Source organism: Candoia aspera, chromosome 6, assembly GCF_035149785.1.
Source record: "Candoia aspera isolate rCanAsp1 chromosome 6, rCanAsp1.hap2, whole genome shotgun sequence".
In the NCBI taxonomy this organism is placed as follows: Eukaryota; Metazoa; Chordata; class Lepidosauria; order Squamata; family Boidae; genus Candoia; species Candoia aspera.
In genome coordinates, this window is record NC_086158.1 from 42,093,588 (window position 1) to 42,115,141 (window position 21,554).

At 38.8% G+C, this 21,554-nt stretch overlaps 1 protein-coding gene across 2 annotated transcripts in view; it reads left to right on the top strand.

The window, feature by feature from the left end:
• ETV5 (ETS variant transcription factor 5) overlaps positions 1 to 21,554 on the top strand; it is a 39,455-nt gene that overhangs the window by 13,586 nt on the left and 4,315 nt on the right. For both annotated transcript variants that reach the window (XM_063306838.1, XM_063306839.1), the window contains 6 exons: positions 2,766 to 2,895; positions 4,237 to 4,539; positions 7,455 to 7,711; positions 13,831 to 13,893; positions 15,188 to 15,256; positions 15,753 to 15,922. In XM_063306838.1, coding sequence (XP_063162908.1) covers positions 2,766 to 2,895; positions 4,237 to 4,539; positions 7,455 to 7,711; positions 13,831 to 13,893; positions 15,188 to 15,256; positions 15,753 to 15,922 — 992 coding nt within the window. The remainder of the gene's footprint in view (positions 1 to 2,765; positions 2,896 to 4,236; positions 4,540 to 7,454; positions 7,712 to 13,830; positions 13,894 to 15,187; positions 15,257 to 15,752; positions 15,923 to 21,554) is intronic.

Below are 21,554 nucleotides of genomic sequence, written 5' to 3' on the forward strand. Positions count from 1 at the left end.
CTCTCTTGAGATACTTTGGTAATATTGGTGTAAAAGTAATTGCATTTCACTGTTTTCCCTGGCAGTCTCCCTCTACCCATGGCCCTAAGTATCATCTAGTCCTTTGCTATGATTCAGGCAATGGCCAAACCTCGAAATGCCTTCTTTTGACCCCACACTTAAGCCAGTTTTTCAGTGTGTTTTCTGACTGGTACACAAACAAATCCCAGCTGGACTGAAATGGCAGAGTACAGCTGATCAGCATATAAGTGATGAATAGTCAGAGATGGTATGTGCATCATCTTTCCATGGGTGCTTGCCAAATGGTAACTTGCATTGAGAAGAAGCAGGCAAGACTCAAATTTCCTCTGCTGATTTCTAGCACTGATCTAACTGGGCATGTTCCTTTTCCATCTTGTTTTGTACTGTAGCTATCAAAGATTGCACTTAAGAGCCTTCCTTGAAACAGAAAGGCTGTTATTCTAGCTTAGAGTCAAATAATTTATGCTGACCTGCAATAGATCTAAATCAACAATTTTTTACCAAACATGATGGGAAATCTGATGTTTTCCAGGGGGTTAGGTTTGGGTTCCTTAACAGGTAAGACTGATGAGAGTTGAAGTTCAAAGTGTCTGGAGAATAGCACGTTGAAGAAGAGTGATATATTTACTGGCAGATAATAACGCTGTTATCAATTTCTGCAATCAAAGTGGCTTCAAAAAATATCTCTCAGACATAGATTGCGACTGTATACATGATCCAGTCTATATTTCTTCAAGCTTACTCTTGCCTAGAGATGATGCTTAAAAAAACAAAAAGTATGAACCTGTCCTTAAAAGGGCTCAGCCTGAAAAAGACATAAAGGTCATCTACTCAGAACCTCTCCATTGGTATGCCCAAACAGATGATCTCATGCTGCCCAATAGGACCCTTTCAACTATGCTGCAGATGATAACAGGTGCCAACATAACAACAATATACTTAATATACAGTAGATATCAATATATTGTTAAAATAGCCATCAGATAAGATAAAGATTCTGATCCCCTATGAAAACAAATTATCTCCTTTGGTGACAGAGGTTTTGCTACAAATTGTATGGATCTTGTCACTTTGACATAGATGATGGCAGTGTTGCTGAATCCACATAATCCTGGCTTAGTAACTATCCTGACAGAGATTTCAGTGTGACTGTTTTTTGTTGATGGCAATTTTCGTATACAGAAACTATGATCATGCAACCTGGATATACGCTTGTACCATCTTGTGTAATAATACAGAACTGAAATACCACTGTCCATGTGGTGATCTGTATGCTCAAAGGGATAACAGCAAACTACTTAAAAAAAAACCTGACCCCATGGAAGCCTTTGTTGAATTCAGAGCTGTGTATTTTTAGAGCCAGTTAAGCTGGGAGTTGTCATAACTAGCAAGGTGTTTCTTCCTAATGAGGTCATTTCCTACTTTGAAATTGATCTCCCAGCCTTGGCATAGATGGATTCTTTCTCTTGTCAAATCTTGTTTAGAAATGTCAGTGCTGTGAAAAATAAGTCCCTCTCAAAAGCATGTGGGAATGTCAAGATACTTATTTGAAAGATGCAGTTGCCAGCCTAGTTCCTTTCAGTGGCAAATGAGGGTGGGCACTTGCTCAAATCAGTTAGGTCTCCTGGCATTTTAATAGTGTTTTGTTATATCAGCATAAAAACAGATGCATGATACAGAGTTGCATTACATTCAGTACAGCCTGGCCGATAGCTCTGCTGTATTTAGTTGAATATTCTCCCACAATCTTGCTTTTATTTTTTTTAAGTTTTTAATAGCTGTGACATTGTTTTAATTGTCAGTCGTATGCTGCCCAGAGTCATGTTCTGTGAGATGGGTGGCCATATAAATTTGTTAAATACATACATACATACATACATACATACATACATACATACATACAGTGAACTTGGAAATCTGTGTATCTGAGAAAATGTTATTTATGAGTACTGGTACCCATGGGTATAAAATATTTTCTTTTTCATTAAGTTGGGTTAGAGCTTAATATTTCAACTGCATAATTGTTCAAAGTGCATTTATTCAATCCTTTGTTTTCAGTATTGATCTTTTCCTCCAGTACTCAGTTGTAGCCAAGTGCGAAGTTTTTTCTACTCAATTTGTACTTTCTGTTGGGAGGCTGGACTGGCATTAGAAGGGAAAGATGTTAAATTTCATTCAAGATGTAGACATTTACTTATGAATGTAGTGCCAGAGAGTACACTATCATATTCCAAATTCCCTTGTGTTCACAACCTTGTGCTCTTGGTCTCTTCATTCCCTTGATGTTAATTTGTACAATATCAGAACTGACTCCAGGAATGAGAAGTCATAAATCTTGCATATACTGTACCTGCTTTGGAACAATTACCAATCCAATTCTCGTTAGTAGCCTTATTTTTCCCCCTACTTCCATTTCATATTGCTGCTGCAACTAGTTCTCTTTGCTGCTACTCAGCACCTATTTTTTCTCTGTGGGTATTAGCATCAAGAAATTTAATGTCATTTATAAATTTCCCATAGTAACAACACATAATTACAGAAACTTAAATGTGCACTCCTGTAAGACTCAGTAACATTTTAAAGTAAGAATATAAAATATACTGTAAATGCTGTAACTCTGGACCTATAAGTAATATCTGGTTGCCTGTATGTGATGATTACTATCTATAGAAATGTAAGTTGTAAATCATGTGACTGATTTATGACATATTTGTCGATTCTCTTCCATTTTTTTTTTAAATCAGTGGTACTTCATGCGCCACCACCAGCTAAGATCAAGAGAGAACTGCACAGCCCATCTTCAGAGCTGTCCACCTGTAGTCATGAGCAGGTGCTCTGTGCTAACTATGGAGAAAAGTGCCTCTACAATTATTGGTATGTGGAATCAACTTGCAAGACCAGTGCTTTTGAATGGTTGAGAGAGCCTAGCAACTGAATCAGACCCATTTGAAAAGTCAAAGGAATCCCATCTGCTGATAAAAACATTAAGGACCCACTTGAAAGAGAGTTGGATAGGGAAAATAGAATAAAAAGATTGTATTGATACTCCTTTGGCAAGATGGCATTTCCTATACACTTGGAGAATTGAAAGATAATTACTGTACCTCTTTTTTAAACATTTAATTATTTAATTGCTGGGAAAAATGGGCAAACAGTTGACTTAGACCTTTCTGTCAGGCAAAATGAAACACTACTTTGGCAAGTTCTACCAAGACAAGTCACTTCCCAGGGGAGCTGCTCCTAAAACCTTAGAGGCTTAACTATTTACCTGGAAAGCTGTTTGCAACTTGATATTAATGCTGATGCTTAGCTGCAAGGCACTGGACATAGATTTGGATTTTTGTGGCCTACATGACCTCTTCCAATGCAGTACAACTCAAATCAGATGCTTGAGTGATGGGAAGACAGTCTGGATGGGGGAATAACTGTGACAATTCCATTCTGTGCCCTGAATTTTTTACATTGCTAGCCCCAAATCATTAATTTCTGATTTACAGTACATGGTCCTTCTGACATTCTAAAAGAGCTTTCTTCAGCCTGGTGCTTTTCAGGTGTGTTGGGACTGCAGCTGCCAAAATAGCGTTCAACACATCTGAAGGCTACTAAGCTGGGGAGGGCTGCTGTAAAGCAAGTAATAATTTCAGTATTTACTGGTTTCATGGCTGATTTGCCTAACTCCCTTGTTGATACGGATAGTAAAAGAGGAGAAAAAACTGGCTCTGTACACTTCCACACATGAAGAATGCCTTGATTTATTTTTGCAAGTAATTGCATGAAATAGACACACAAGGCTTTCACACATAGGTGTATATGAGTGCATGCTCATGTTGGGGGGTGGAGATTGCACCAGTGATTGGTATCAGCCTTGTTTGCTCTTCTGATTAGAATTAGTTCTTAATTATTAGGGGGGCAAGGGGGGAGGGAAGGCATTTTTTTTCTTCCATAGGAAAGAAAAGAATGCACACAATCGGAAGCTACAATCAAGTCTGAGAAAATTGTGAGAGAAATGTTTTAAAATGAGCCCTATGACTCAGCCTGTTTGTCGCTTGCTTGAAGTACAAAGATTCCCTTGGGGCTGTGATCAGCCTTAACTGTTACTTCCTGACAACCATGAAATGCAAACAAGCCTGAACTGTCAAGGGCTTGAAGCTGAAGCTGAGTAAATGGTCCTTGCTTGTTTTAAATTGTGCTGCACTTCTCTTCTCTTCTCAACAGTGCCTACGATAGGAAGCCCCCCACTGGGTTCAAGCCATTAACTCCACCCACCACCCCAGCCTCACCTGTGCTTCAGAGTGGCGCCCTTCCGCCCCCACCTCTGCCCGCCACACCTGTGCAGACTTCTGCGCATGTCAGCCCAGCAGGCCCTTTGCAGGGTGCTCCTCCTCTGCCTCCTCCCCCCGCTGCCCCTCATCCTCTTCAGGAACCAAGGCAGCAACCCTTTGCTATACCTCGGCCACCTCATCAGCCTATCCAGATGCCAAAGATAATGCCTGAAAACCAATACCCAACAGAACACAGGTAAAGGGGGTGACCTTTTCCCCCACTTGGAGAATGTTTGTGTTGTTCAGAAGCCTTGTTTCTTTCTGACAGAGATATCATATTATGTTTGCTAACTCTTTATCCCATTTCCCTTCTTGTGCTCCAAATGGGATGGATGGATGTGTCTGTGTGTGTCCATCTCCCTTTCCATCTCCCTCACACAGTCTTGTCCAGTTTGTCCCACAACAACTCTGTGAGATAGGTTCGACTGAGAGAGGATGAACTGGTTGAAATCACCCAGTGAGCTGCTATGGCTGAGGGTGAAACTGAACCTGACCCTCTCAGGCCCTGCTCTGTTGACCTTACTGAAAGTTCATCCTTCTGTTGATGCATCATGACTCTGCACAAAACCCAGATTATTGCCAGAAATCTTTTATTGCATTACATGTAATTTACTACATTTACTACTTTATTCTATTTGCAACTATCAGAGGAAAACCCTCTTGACTTTACAAAATATTTACCAGTCAATATTTGAGTCTTCCCACTTGAAATATGTAACATGCTTTTTATAGCCTGCCCTTCTGTGAAATTTCCAAGAGGCTTATACCATTTCAGAATGACAATCAAACAGACTGAAATAGTTTCAAATATTATGTCTTGTTTCTCGAGACATACTTATTAATACTAACAACCACAGTGGCTTTTACCATTGTTGGATTTTTTTTTTCATGAAATTTAGCCTATTTTCTTTCACTTGAGTCTGCTTGACAACCTCAGTGATTCATACTTGGGTATTCTTGTCCAACCATAAGGCTGCTTTTTCAAAATACTCTAGGCTAAATTGTGGTTGAAAGACAAGGCATAATGCTACCTTAAAGTTTAGCAAGATGGGATTACTTCCAGAAAAATGTATTTTCATATGTGTCTGTGACCAAGTTCCAAATTCCTTAAATAAGTGTGGTTCCTCTCTATTGCCAGGACCTCAGGTTGCTTTTAAGATTTCCACCCATACCTCCCAGGCCCTGAGTTCCCAATGACCTTAAAGCTATTTGGCATGATTCCATCTGGAAGTTCCTCTTCCTGCAGAAGGCATACCAGTGCAGTTCTAGAGTTACATTTGAGAAGGTTAGAAGGACACAGATCGGAAGTAGAATAATCTGGGCCTGTCAGCTGCAGTGGGTCATATTACAAAGCTAAATTAAGGTCATGTGCCTCTGGAAGCTTGGGAAAGGAATTCATTGATCAGAATCATCTTTCAAGGTGCAAGGATGGGAAAGGGTGTGCCTAGTTTACTGCTGTAGCTTCTTGGAGTTCAGAACCAAGGATATTGGGATTTGGGTTGCTTGTTATTTGTTGAGTCTCCCCTAAGGTTTTTCCAGATTCCTCAAAACCATGATAGCAGTTGCTGAATATATTTTTTGCTAAAACCTAAATTCTAACATTACTTTTTTTTTAAAGCCAGCATTTTGCTTTATGAAGCATCTGGTTATATTTGCAAGCAATAAAAAGAATTCTTGTTGCGTGTGAATGCAACCTGTGTATTCCATACAATCCAGCAGCATTTTGGATCACACATACATTTTGCCCAAATGACAGCTAAAAGATTTAATCCTTAGTTTTGGAGGCAGATTAGCAGCCATTTGGCCATTACAGATTGCATGAAAATTCAGAATTATATATCCACATGCTTGCCTTGTTGGAGTGAAATATGGCCTTATCAAAGTCATCATTTCCTATTCCTTTGCCAAAAGCAAGCTGCTTGTTCCTTTCACTGAAGACATTTTTGTCCAGATGAAGGTCATGTTTGTGGCAGATAAATTCTTTACTCTTGGTGCTGCTCCCTTATGCTGCCTGAAATTTGGTTGGCTCTCCTGGTGCTGCTACTTTGATCCAACTCAGCTGCTTTTTATTAGACATTAAACACTGGAAATCTAACAACATTCTGTATCAAGTTATACAATTTGAGATAAGAGAATGTTTTCTAAGCACATCTTATCTATCTTTGCCCTATTTACTGAAAAGATCCAAAAATATAGTTCCTGTTCAGGGGCCATTCTTTTTTAGAGTGTCCCTCTAGATCTAAAAATATAGTTCCTGTTGGGACCCTTTTGGTTTCCCCATTCTTTCATGGAAAGTTGATAATCAAAACTCTGGATACTTATTGCTGCTTAACATCTACTCTTCCACCTTGCTTTCCTCTGAATATGAATGCATTCAGTATCTTTAATCACTGAATATTTTTCTGTCTATCACATAGAAGGAGGTATACAAAATAATGTGGATGCCATTAAGCATCAGTTCTGTGATTCTGGGAAAGGAACAAATTTTCTAGACTTTATGCTAATGTTTGTCTAATTAATGAGAAGTTGGCCTAGAAAGGTTCAGGAGACCACCCCCTTTTCAGTCTAGGCCCCTCAAATATTAGCCACTGAGCAACATATAGCGTCTTTTTCAACAATCCATTTTTGAACTACAGTGAGTTCATTGTAGAATTCCTTCTTTTTATTGTGCTAATTTATTTATTAAAAGTATTTATATATAATTTCTTGTTTTTAAAACAAGAACATAACCCATAAAAAGACAAATGTTAGGCAGAGTTTATAGCTGAGAAAACCAACATAAAAAGATAGAGTTGCCTGCAAAACAGTCCATTTAGCAACTTTGGTAAAGGCAAAGTTGCATGCCCTCCATTTGGTCATGTTACCACGTGTCTCCAACCCTAAAAGGACACCCTTCCTTTCAGCGACAACAAGCTAATGTTGCTACGTTGTACCAGGCTCTTGTTACTAAAAGTGGACTGTGAAGGGCCTGAGCTGAAATTGGGTTGCGCACCCATGTTTACCAGGATTGCTCTTCTGTAGATGACTGCAACCAGAAATAAGACTCTAGTAGGTCTGGAGTCTGTTAACTGTAATAATAATTTTCTCTCTCTCTCGTTCATTCTCACCAAGGTTTCAAAGACAGATGTCTGAACCTTGCCATCCGTATCCTCAGCCAGGGCTTTCTGCAGACAACCGCCCTGTTTATCACCGGCAGATGTCAGAGCCTCTTGTTCCTGCTGCTGCCCATCCTCCTCAGGGATTCAAGCAAGAGTACCATGACCCACTGTATGATCATGGAGTACCAGGTATTCCAGCCCCCCCAGCTCATGGATTCCAGTCTCCAGTGGGAATAAAGCAAGAGCCCAGGGACTACTGCATTGATTCAGGTGAGCATTAAAACTGAATTCCTCCAAGCTGCATGAAGATTGAGACCTGCTCTTAGTCCTTACTATGTAGCTCATGAAGCAGTCTTTGTACAATTGGTGTTTAGCAGCTGGCTAATGGAGTGTAAAATAAACCATGTTGCACATTAAAGCCAAAGGCTGACAACATTTCTTCCAATGGTGCCCCCATCGCCACTAACTGAGTCCATCTACCTTGCCGCTGTCCTCTTTCCTTCCACCTCTACGTACATGCATGTTCATTAATAGACAATTGGGAGAATGTTCATCAAACACAAGAATGCACCTTGTGGCATCTCACATTATGCAGATTACATAAATCATTGCAGAAACGTATTCCATTGCATATGAAGTCTCTTGTAGTAAGGACTAATATTCAAGGTTTGTGATTTGATATTCATTACTTCTCTCAATACAGTGAAACCACTTATTTCATATTGCTCATTCACTTTTGTATTCAATCCACATTTATTCAACAACCATTCATTCTTCATCCCATCTCTGCTTGTTTTGGCAACTTTGTTTATTCCACTTCATCTTTTTCATGACATACTTAACTCTTCCTTCCAGAATCTTATGCACTGCCACTTTTGCTCTTTTGACAAACATTTATTCCTCACAAGAGACCATGTATGACCAATTACCTTTCTATCAGCATTTACATATCTTAAAATATCTTCATTTTCTCATTGTTAATAAACATTCTACCAAGATACACAAATTCATCTAGTTTAGAGGTATGTAAAATGTTCCATGCACAGACCATTTCATGTACCAGCTAGGTTTCAGCAGGCCATGGCCAGACCTTTGAGCTTGTTTGGAGGTTCTAAAAGGGGAGCGCAGCTATCGCATACTCTTGACCAAAGTTCGGTACACTCCTATCTGGGATGGCTGTCCCCTTCCACCAAGCACGCAGCTTTGGGAGGAACACACGTGGAGTGTTGAGGGAGGAAGGGGACACCCATCTAGCCAGCCAGATCAACCCTGGCAATCAGTGGGGTGACAGATGTCGCAGCCAGATCACATCCAGACCAAAACACATGTTCTATCCAGGCACAAACCCAGAATACAGGTAGTCCTCACTTAATGGCCATTCATTCAGCAACCATACGAAGTTATAGCACTGAATGAATGGTAGTTATGCCCAGTTGCTGAAGTTATGGCCGTTGCAGCACCCCTGCAGTCACATGATCAAAATTTGGGTGCTTGGCAGCCTGCCCACGCTTACAACTGCAGGGGCACTTCAACTCCCTCTACCCACCTACCTCCCCCCATCTCTGCCCTTTTGGCCACCCTGCACTCTGCCACCTCTGCTGGCCCTGCCACCCTGGGCTTCGCTGACTCTGCTGTCCTGTGCTCCACTTGTGGAGCACAGGGCTGGCAGAGGTGGCAAAGTGCAGGGTGGCTGAAAGGGCAGAGATGCGGGGAGATAGGCAGGTGGGGGGAGTTGAAGAGGAGGCAGTCCCTTACCTTACTGAGGCTTGGGGCTGGGAGGGACCAAGCCAGGAATGGCTTGGATCAGAGTGGGTCCTTGCCTAATGACTGGGTGGGATTCGGTTAACAATGGCAATGGGGAATGCTGGGATTGCTGTTGCTAAGTGATGCAGTCACATGACATTGCACTTTACAACCGCATCACTTAGTGATGGAAATTCTGGTCCAAATTACTGTCATTAACCAAGGACTACCTGTATAAGCACTCCAGATTTTGGGACAGTGTGGGAAAGGCCAAGACAATGGCAATGGAAAGGTATAGGAAAGGAAGCCTCCAGGATGATCAAGGGGAAGGAGCAGGTGGGCTTGTTGGACTATGAGGCATAAGGAAGGTGCTAGAATGATCACGGGAAGGAGCAGGTGTGTATTGGCCAGTTGGATTATGCTGCACTGAAATTCAAATATGCCTTTGACACTGAAGGAAAGGGAAAAGAAGGAGTTGGATGATTGATGTGTAGGCTGGTGCACAGGCCATGCCTAGGAGGATATGACAGAGGGTAGAGGCAGCTCACCCAGAACTGCTCTGATAGAGCCATAATGTGTCTGTTCCATGCATGGAAACACAATTTTCCATTCCATGCGCATCTGCAATCTACTTCCTCTAGTTTTTCATCATTTTTCTATAATTTCAGTCATAAACTGCACTTTCCTTTGTCTTTGATACATTAATTTTCAGATTCATAATATTCATTGCATCTTATAGTCAATCAAAATTTCCTTGCAAATCATTCAAGTTCGTAACCAACATCTGCATACAGATACATTCATGTACCCAACCAACACACCTCTAGCATCTCCACTTACACATGTACTCATGAGTATATTAAACAGCCAAAGGGATATGACACATTTTTGTCTTATTCCTTGACCAGTGGCTAAACATTATGTTTATTCTCATGCATGCAAAACACTCCATAATTCAATGTACTTTATAATATGCTTTCTCTAAGTCAACAAGCATACAGTGAATCTTCTTTGTCATATTAATACATTTCTTAGTGATCTGTTGAGGAGCAAACACAGATCCTGCCCAGTGTAAAATTGCAGTGCACTACTCAGGTTTTGCTCAGTGTCACTCCTCATACTCTTTTGATCAAATCCTGCCAAACATCTTTCCAGGCATGCATAATAAAGTGATCACCTCATTGTTTTTGCATTCCCTGTTGCTATCGTACCTTTGGTATAGGGGAATAATAATACCATTCTTCCACACATCAGGCATGGATGTAGTCTTCATACACTAAATGCTAAACACAGTCACTGCATAAGCAAAATAGATCCATATCTACTATTTCTCCAGCAGTACTGTTTATATCATCAGCCTTACTATTTTTCAACATTCCCACTGCATTTTAACTTCATTTTCATTTTTTTCCATATATTCTAACATTTATGGCATAAGTTTTCATTCTAATTTTCAATGTATCACTATCATGACAGTCAAAACAAATCTCTAAAATGCTCCTTTCAGCATTCTCCCACTTTAGATTCATCCCAAATCATTTCATCACTTTTATTCTTAGTTCCATTCATCTACCTACAGAATGTTTTTAAAAATTTCTATCAAAATCATTCTGTATTATCGCTGCTCTTTTCATCTTAACCATTCCATGGTCTCTCTGGTGACATTTTTTGCAATTACATTTTTCTCTATATACACACTATACATTATCTTTCATTTTATCATTCCACTAAGCAATCATTTTCATACTTCCCATAACCTACGTGTTTCTGTGGCACTTTGTAAACTTTTTTTCCACTTTGTACTAAGTAGCTTCCACATCCTCTTTCCTTACATCCAGCTTCCCTTTATTCTGCTGGGAGATTATTCTAGCTTTGAATACTTTTAATTCAGCATTACCTTCTCTTCCTGTAGTTGTTCTGTTTTTATTCTAGTTTCTTTCACTTCCTTTTCCAATTTCCCCAAGATTCACTTTTGACACTACCAAAAACTAAAATGGTCCATCCTACATTCATCATCTGGTACCTTTTACTAATTACTTCCATCTATCACCATATTCATTTCTTATATATGCATTCCTTTGCAGTGTGTCTGGATAAATAGATTGATGCTTAAACTATGTGTGCAAAAGAAACATACTTTTTTCTAAGTAGGTACTCACTAAATAGTGAGGATTCTCATTTGTTCTGGGGTTTCTGCTTGGCCCAGCCACTTTTTTGCAATCTCTTATTTTATTTATACCCATTTATATTGCATTCCATCCATCCATCCATTAATGTCATGTAACTGAATAACTTTTCCATTTGATTGCATTCATTCAGAATGTTGTATAGTTTTTCCCAAAACCCATAATTTTATTTTTCTGTTGCCACTGTGGTCACAGTTAGTTACAACAGTGATGAAAAAATAACTTTGCAACCAGTCCTTGCATTTACAACTTTGCAGGTCTGTAAAGCAAAGCTGAAGTAACATCATAAGCACAGTCTCAGTTTCACTTAGCAACCACTTCACTTAATGACCAAATTGCCAGTCCCAATTGCAGTCACTAAAAAAGGACTACCTGTATAGAGAACACAGTTGTTGCCCTAATATACTTACTCTAGCCAGTGTACTTGCGGCTTCTGTATTTGCTGAATTGGATTTTTTCCCCTACTCTTTCTGACCATCCTTCTGGTAAAGTGGAAAAAAGAAAAGCTGCTTTTTGTAGCAGCATTTAGCCTAGTTAGAATGTAAGATTATATTTTTCTATCTTGTAAAAAAAACAGGCATTCAACAGATGTAGCAGAATTTAAACTTAATCTGAAAAGCCATTACTAGGAAGGGAAAGCAGACAGGCAATTCTGCACACTTGTGTGCAAAAGCTCTTCTACCTTCTGTTTGCCACAGAGTATCTCTGAACTTGCAGTTGACTTTGGGTTGCTCCTGAACAATCACCTTGGGTCGTGGGGGTGGGGAAGGAATGCTGGTTAGGTGTTAGTTGCAGCTGCTCTTGATGCAAAGCCAGCTACATTGCTACAAATCTCCTTAGGTCTAAAAATATCATGACCTCTTGGAGGCTAAGTGGAACAGATGGGAGAAGATCTGAAGTTAAAAGGATTTTTTTCTCTTCTTTCCCTGCTTCTCATGTGTTGTCAGGTGGAAAGCAAAACATGGAGCCTCTCTGTTAAATGTGTGGCTTGAATACCCTTTGCCAACCTATTCTGCAGGTTCATAAATACTTCTTCCAGGGGCTGTTGAAAAGGGATGTAGGAGGCTTTGCCCTTTGGGGAGAGACAGCTGCAGTAGCGAGGCAGATTGCATTACCACTTCCAGGAATAATATTACATACCTGACTTTCAAGGGATTGTATTATGTATTGTTCACAGATCCAAGGTATTCCCTATTTAGATATTGATTCATCATGACTCACTTCAGTATCCCAGTAGGTAAATAAACGAAGCACAAAGGAGAAGGGTCAAATACGTCTCATCAGAGGCCTAACCTTTTGTGTTCAGAGAATATGAGGGCATTATGGGAAAGGATGAAGTCCAGTTTTTAATGCATGCCTTAGATGCAAAAGTGCATGTCTAGTTAAAAGGATCAGATAGAAGGCAATGGGAAAGATCTCAGCTTGAAAAGCCAATACTTGTTAAAGTAAACTAGTATTATACTAGATGAATCAGTGGTTTGATTCTGCATCAAAACAGCTTTATATGTTTAAACCTTCATTTATTTTTCTTGTTTATTTGTGGAAAGTTGAAAGATCAGTGAAATATGATTCCAGTATTAATATTTTAACAATCCAATTGCCCTGCCTTGGACTTTTTTTTACAGTTTTGCTTATCTGAAGAGTTTGCAGGTATCTGAGGAATGTTAATAAGTGGAAGTTGATATTAAGGATATTTTATTATTAGTTTTGAGAAAATAGGAGTTTTTAATTACAGGAATTGCTTCCAAACATCTATTTGTGCCATGGTTCTACTCATATATTCTGTGTGTTGGCTAAAGTGATATAATAAACCAATTCAGCTGGCTAGATTCTCAGTAATTTGAGTCTTAGGGTACTTCTACAGCTAACTAGTAATGGAGTAGTTGTGGCAAGGGAAAGATCTTTCAGCACATTCCTGAATTCAACACATATCTGATCCCACAAAGTTTTTAGGCAATCTTTAGAAATAAAAGTATTCATCTGAAGGAAGACTAAGGGAATGTTCACCAGAATCTAACATGTACTAATTTGGGCAGGGAGGTTGCCTGATGTAACTTGGAAGGCCATGCTATCCTGCTGTCTCACTCCATTTGTTTTGGTTGGAAGTTGGTAGATTCTCATGTCTTTCAGAAGTGCTACTGTGCAGTCCTGTTCATTTATACCTGAAAATACACAGTATAACTTCTTACTGGGCTTACTTTCAAGTCAATATGCAGATGAGTATTTTCAGGGGAAGGTACAAAAGCTGGATGTCTCTTTCCTGGATGGAGGCTGTACTCAAAAAAGTTTAGGGATTGGGCGATGAGGTTTAATGTTATTTCTCTAACTACGGAGTAGAAATGCATGGATCTACACTTTTTATACATGTGGCTTTTCTGTCCACTATTTCGCTTGAACAGGAAGTGAAGTGTGTATAGTATAGCCTGGAATTCACTCAGACTTCATCTTTTTTGTTTTTAGAAGTGCCTAACTGCCAGTCGGCATATGCTACTGGAGGGGGATACTTTCCAAACAACCATGATGGTAAGCAACCACTTTGATGTACTCCAAAGTACAACCAAGAGCAATATAGATGTGGAATGCTACATGATCATCCAGACACTAAGAGAATGGGGAATGTTGCTCAACTCTATTTATGCATTGTTACTGGGGGACAAGTCATGTTAATCTTTTAAGGCTTACTCTGAGTAGAGATATATATATACATAGTTAGCTTTTAATGAAGAAAGCTGTCCCTGGTTTTAGGGGAATAGAAGCATTGTTTGAATTAATAAATAAATGATATTTATAGGTCGCTGTAATTGGAATCAGTTACGGGTGATTTATAAATTATTAAAAACAGCACACAGCAAATATCTAAATACATAAAATTCTAATTTAGATTTGGGGGGGGGGATGCCATGTAAAAGAAACCGCTGCAATTAAGAAAATGAAGTAACAAGTTTTCCTCCTGCAGTATCTCCCACACCAGGACATATCTCTTACGTTGAGTTTATTAAAAAATAATGAAAATATAGGATACAAAATTTAGAAATAAATAAATAGAGAAAGAGAGATGATGGGTGTGGAGAGAAAAAGACTATTGTCTAACTACTCATAATTGGACCAGGAATACAGGAAATATATAGGAGAAGTTACTGCACAGAAACAGAAATCTGCACATAGCTTTAGAGTGATTCAGTCTTAGCAATTTAGATATTTGGCAAGTCTTAATACCATTTGAACACTTCAAAGATTACTTCTTTTTAGACCAGCTTAATTGAAATCACAGATTTGGGTCAGATTCATTCAATTAGTATGAACAGATTTGGGGGAATGTTAAGCCATAAATATATTTTACAACAGTAGTGGGCTCTGCTGAAGTCGATCGTATGGTTTGTTCCTCCGGGTCTAAATAGCAGACTGGGGACTGGCAGAGTCTGTGCAGGTGATGCACCCCCTTTGAAGTACCACAGCCCAAAAGTACTGCAAGCTTGCTTGATTTGGAAGCACTATACTTTGGCTTTTCTCCACTTGCACTTTGCCATCACTGTGTGAATCCAGCCATGTGCAAACCAACTCTCTGGACAGGCTTTCAGAGATGCAAAAACAGCAGCTGACATATTTGCAAATAAATTCAAAGCCTTACCTTTCAGTTTTAGTGAACAGCTGAATATTGTTGCTGCCAACAAGCAAAGCAATGATGTATATCAAACTATTCTGAATGGAAGAGCTTACTCGTGTGTGTGTGTGTGTGTGTGTGTGTGAGGGAGGGAGAGAGAGCGAGCGACTGCAAAGAATTTGCAGGACTTATTGAATATGTCTTCTCTTTTCCTAGGGTTCTCCTATGAAAAAGATGCCCAATTGTACTTTGATGACACCTGTGTTGTACCAGAAAGGATGGAAGGTAAAGGGACTCTTTATGGTGGAGGTCTGTACCTGCAGTGAAATATCAGAATGGGTGTTGTTGTTATTATTATTACTATTTATTCAAATTTGTTATAGCTGCTCAAATCCAATGGACTCTATTAGCTAGTAGGCATCCCATTTGTTTTAAAAGAGCTCTTATACATCAAAAGTACAGGTCATGTGTACATTTGTTGAACGGGACAGGGCCTTGGTGTTAAAGCTTTTTCTATTAACTTGATGATGCACCACATAGGAAAAGTGCTACTAACAAGCTGCATAAAGTTTTCCACATTCAGCTGGTACAGTAAGTAACACACATCTCCCTACCATAGAATATGCCAAAAAGAAGCGCACTACAAGTCAGATTTGCAGCCATTCATTTAGTTTTCTATAGAAACACCGAAACTGTTTTGAGGAAGCTACCTGAATCTTCAGGAGCAAATGGTGGAAATGTTAGAATGTTAGTTCTAATTGATGTGTGTTGTTGCAAACAGGTAAAGTGAAGCAAGAACCAACCGTATATCGGGAAGGGCCTCCTTATCAGAGACGAGGGTCCCTTCAATTGTGGCAGTTTCTTGTCACACTCCTGGATGACCCAGCCAATTCTCATTTCATTGCTTGGACTGGAAGGGGCATGGAATTCAAGCTGATTGAGCCAGAAGAGGTAAAAACAAACAAAAAGTATCAAAGGAAATCTCTACATTGCCATTCTGGTTGTACCCATCACAAGTCAAACATCAGAGGTTGGCCAAGTTGAATCCCTGCCAAGGACTTTGCAGGGCCTTTTGCCAATTCTGTTGTATTCCCAACTCTGTTGTATTCCCGCCATTTCTGGGGAAGGCTGCCATATTTGACTGAAGCATTAAAAACTAGATATGGACAGTTTCTACATTTTTTACTCTTTGGAGAAGGGTGTAAAATTTATGGTTTCGTTTGCATATTACAGCAACAAAGAACTTTTGTTAGCACTCCTATAGTATCTCAGAATGTTTTGTTTACTGCTGAGCAGTAGTGTACTTCTATAAGACTGGTCCTGCATAAGTAGATCTATCTCCTCTAACTATTAGCTCGGATGTACTCTTTCAGGTTGCAAAAGGCCAGTCTCATTATGAATAGTGCCCTGAGCTCCAATAGCAGGAAGAGGAGTTGCAAATAAAGCCATTTCTGTCCCCATGTGAATCTACCTATTCAGTCTTCTCCAGAATATCTTAAGTCAGATGCAGAGCAGATGGCGCAAGGCCGGTTTCCACATCTATTGCTGAATGTGCTGAGTGCAAAATCTCTTGATTGCAGTGCCCTGAGTATTTGCCAATGGCAACTCCCTGTCTTAATTGGCTCAATTATCTTTCAGTTTTTAGACTATCGTGTCTCACCATTATGATTATATAATTCAACAGACAAAAATTGCAGTTGAAGTAACAAAATGTATCTTGCATGTGGCACTATTTCTGGAATATATCTGCAACCTCCATACAAGGTGTTTTTAATACTGCAAGGACAACACCATTAGATTTTGAGTCTGCTTGCTTCAAGAGTAAAATTCTGTTCAGCTACACTGCCCCCTGCTCACTTTCCAAAATAAGGCTTTAATTGAGGGTACAGTGTTGAAGAAGTGGGGCTTCACCAGCAAGGGAGCATATTTGAGTAAATTTATTTGATTATTTGCAGTGTTCCATGTTGTCATTTGTTCCAGCAGGAGGGAACCAGCAAGAAGGATGAATCTTGCTGCTACAGAGGGGAAAGAAGTGACCCCGTCCCAATCCAGTTTTGAGTCTGTGTAGCCCAGCACATATGTAGAGCGCCCCCCACAAAAAAAAAATCATATCACCATTTCTGAATTGGAAAGGACAGGTAGAAGTTCAGAGATTTGACTGTGCACCTTGTTGACTGCCCAGATTTTGGGGCAGAGGCAGAACATGCCTTCCCAGGGTGGAATCTTACATAGATTTTCCTTGATTTTTTGCTACTGTTAAAAGAGATAACACAAAGTCAGGAACACTGCCCTGTCAGGCAACACTAGGTCCTGGAACAAACAGATGGTCAGCCAAAATGTGTAAGTTAACTGATTTTTGGAATGAAAACTAACATCTGTTAGGCTTGCCTTATTTTCACCTGTTTTCCTTTTCCTTTACTTGCTTCTAGATTGTGTGGCATGGGTTCAGTGGCAAAGAACTTAATGCTGAGAAACTTGTCTCCTTGTGGCCAAAGGAGAAGAACTTGAAATGCTAGGAAAGGAAACCACAGGCATTTAATAACGCAGCTATTTTCCATAGAATTTGTGTTTCCTTTTGACCCCAGGGTTACTCATAAAATTAATGGAGAAATCCAGTACAAAACAAACATCTGCAACACATCATATCATGAGGCTTCTTTGTAGAAATGAGCACTGTTTACATCAGCAAGGATATTTTTAAATGACTAGAAAGTTTTGTGTGTCTCTGTGTGTGTGTGTGTGTATATATAAACTTTTCATACAATGAAACCCAAGGGAAACACAGCTGCAAATCCTTTTTGCTGGTATCTTTGTTTAAGTGAAGAATACACATTTGTATCCTATCATGGTAAATTATTTTATTTTTTTCATCAGTTTCAGTGGCAACATTCATTTACATTCCAAGTGATACTTTAAAATAGCTTCACCTCCTGAATCCAAAAACTGAGATAGTTCACTCTGGTCTTCTGCTTGAAGCTTCTACCTCTGGAGTAAAAGTTTTGTTTGTTTCAGGGTTGAAACACTGAATTTCCATTGGTTAGGACAGGTCCAGCTTGACGGTTCAGAGGTATCTTGCCAAAGTGCTGTTTTGTTGCACACCCTCTATCAATTGGATTCCCTTCTACTGGTGGAGCCTGCTCTGTTACCCTTAGCAGGCTTTCATAGCCATCTTGCATCCTCACCAATCCTGTAAATTGAGTTATTCTAGGGTAAATAAAAAAAAACAGCCAGAGCACCCAAGATACAGTTTTAAAACTGTTTGATGGGCCCAAAGCCGTTCTCTACACCAGAAAGTAGTATGAATAACAGTTATATTCAATTGTCACAATATATTATGTTTTCATAATAAGATTTCACAAAGAACAGTTATTTCATAACCTACAGTGATCATGTCAAGATACGAAACATTGAGTAAAAAAAAATCCTATACATTTTTAATAATATATACAAGATGTAACTAGGGAAACACTAAGATTTACCATATTTTATATGTATAAAATTGCTCAGGTCCCATCAGTAAAAATGAAATACTTGCTTAGTGTTCTGAATGTAGGTTGATTGAATGCTAGTCAATTCATCCATTTCAGACATTAGTTTTTCACAGGAAATATATCAGTGGGAAAAGGGAAAATTACTACCTACTTGTTAATCAATAACAGTGATCAAAAATAATTGCTGCCAGCTATTTAGACTGCAGTGGATGTTTTCCCTCTGCAGAATTCTGCATATTTGCACTAATTGCAAACTAAGATTATATCAGTGCTGTTGGTAAGGATACTATTAATTTGTTTTTGCTAGTTTCAATAACAGAATCTGAATTTCCTTTACAAAACATCTAGTACCTATGGAATATTGCCAGGGATTAACCAATAGCAGGGTTTTTTCCTCCTGTTGACAAGTTCTATTTCTCATGAATAGTAACCATCCCCAGTAGATGAACGTCGTTTGCCATTTGATTCAGAATATCAACATATATCTATGTGTGGTGGTAGACTAAAAAACTAATAAGCAAATTTATGCACATACTAAATTTTAGATGTTGATGATTCCAGTAAAGTATTGTGATATATTTATTTTCAGAGTTTTATTTTTGGTGTGCTATTTTTTGAACTGTTCATTAATACATTCTCATAGATTATAAATTATGACAATAGAATTGTGCCTATTTTTGTCATGGCAGACACTGTCTTTCTAGCTTTTATGGGGGGGTTGTACTTCCATTTCTATTGATTTACCCTATTTTCACCCCTCCCTCTCTTTTTTTATTTTCTCATTAAGCTTCAATATAGTTTTCATTGCTGCTGCAAGTTTTGCCCCATTGTCACCCTGCAATAACACTGGGTTTGTAAATAAATTCTTTACATTACTGAAAAGGATTTGGTAGAGTGTTAGCTTGTGCCAAATGATGCTGAGGAGAAAGCTGTTGAGCCTGACTAATAATTGAAACCATCTGTGCCACCAAGCAGGCATGCTGGGTAATGATCCTCAAAATGCAGTACACTCTGCATGAAAATAATAGATTCTCTCTTTTCTTTCAAACTATCTGGCAGCCCCTTCCCTTTAAAGGTCTTTTGATAGTCTGTTGTTTCCCTCCTTCTGTATTACAAAAAGGACCCACTTAGATGTTGAAATGCTTAATTCATGGACCTATATGCACCCTGGCAGTTTCCTTTGGTGAGAAGGCCAAGGAGCTATCAATGGAAAGGAGCAACTCCATTTCAGGACCGTGTTTCCTCTGTAACAAGGCCAAAGGTTCTACATTTGACATCTCTCTTCCTCTGGTATTGATGAAAACAAAGATAAGCAATCTCTTTGAGAATGAAAAAAGGACTGTTGCTTCCAGACACTATTGCCCAATAGAAGAAAGAGAAGGGCTTTGATGGAGTCAGTGATGATCCATCCTGAACAGTGCAGTAGCATGTTTGAGTTGTTGCTTCCTCCGGGGAAGAAATGGCAGATTGAAGACAGCTCCATGAAAAGCAGAGCCAACCATCATGGAATGAAAAGCCAGCAAGTAGACCAGCTGTTCAATAAGTCCTCTCTGGACAAGTGCTCCAGACAGCTTCTCCTCACGAGGAGACTGCAAGACAGCAGTCTCCAGCAGGCTTAGAGCTCTGGGAGACAAGGGAATAGCCATCTTGCTCAAACTGCAATCGGTACCTTTGAAAGGATACTAAGTTCGCCTACTTCCTTTTCTAATCACTTTTGGAAATTGCTTGTTAACTGCTTTTCAGCTATTAGGAACCCTTGGATCAACAAGTTTTACAGCTCCAGGTAAGTTTCCTTCAATCCTTATCAAAAGAAGTTTTAAATACAAGTTTAAGGATTTTTTTAAAAAAAATTGTAATAAACAGCAAAAGGGTGATTAAAACTTGGATTTCAGAAAGTTACAAATGGAGTAAGGGTCCAGATAAATTTGAACTAAGAGTTTGGAATGAATTATAAAGAATCCTGGAAAATGCTTTTGTTTTAAATACTAAAAAAAAATCTAATAAGATAAGGCTTTAAAATTGGACACTAGAGGGAACTAAAGTTTATACTTAAAGGAGAAGAACACTCAAATTCAACTTACAAATACAGAATGAAGCAAAATATTTTAATATTGGACATATTGAAGGATATTTTTGAACAATGGACCCAGAAGTTAATTTTAATAGTGTCTGCCTCTGTAGATAGACTGTATGTTATGAAAGAGGAACATGTTTTACATGACAAGATTGAGACTAATTTGAAAGTGGATTTTAAAATGACAGACTACAAGAATGACATGGAAAAAGATGTTACACTGAACATATAAAAGAAACCAGCTGATGTCTTAATAATTAAAAGGGTTATTCAAATAACAAACCAAGAGAGTGACCTGGATAATTTTCCTATATTGGATTTACAAAACACGCTTGTTAAAGCTTTGAAGAATTCTGTGAGAAGGGACAAAGAAAAATGAAAAGAAATCAAGTTCTACAACATTATTTGAAGGGACTGAAGATCGTTAGCAGTAAAAGGAAGGAATATAAAGTTGGTTTATTTGATCAAAGTTAAAATAGCTATGTTCTTATCTCTGGTAACACTTACTGGACTTTTGCTGACATCAGGACTGAAATGATGAGTCTTTAAGGATTTATTTATAGATAAGAGATGGGATATGGAAAGAAGAGATTGTATTTTGAGAGAAGGTGACAAGTTACTAAAATTGTTTATAGTTGTGATGAAGGGGGAAGTTATTTATTTATATATTTCTTTTCTTTTTCCTTACTATATTCTTATTTTTCTTTCTTTTCTATTTTTGTTTCTATTTTTTTCTTTTCTGCACTTTCTATTTTTTCTTTTTTCTTTTAGTTTGTATTAGTTTTTATTGTAATTTTTTATAAAATTGCTATAAAATGGATAGTGTTTGAGATGTCATCAAAGCCTGGGTGCTGGAATTATCTGATTATGTCAGAATGACTGCAGAGATGCTTGGATTTGTGTGTTAACAGTGTCGGCGTGGCTCTTTTTCTGCTGGGGTCTGCATATGCAAAGAACCTTCATCTAAACACACCCAATTTAGCCAAACTTACTTCAACCCTGGAGACTTGAGAGTTTA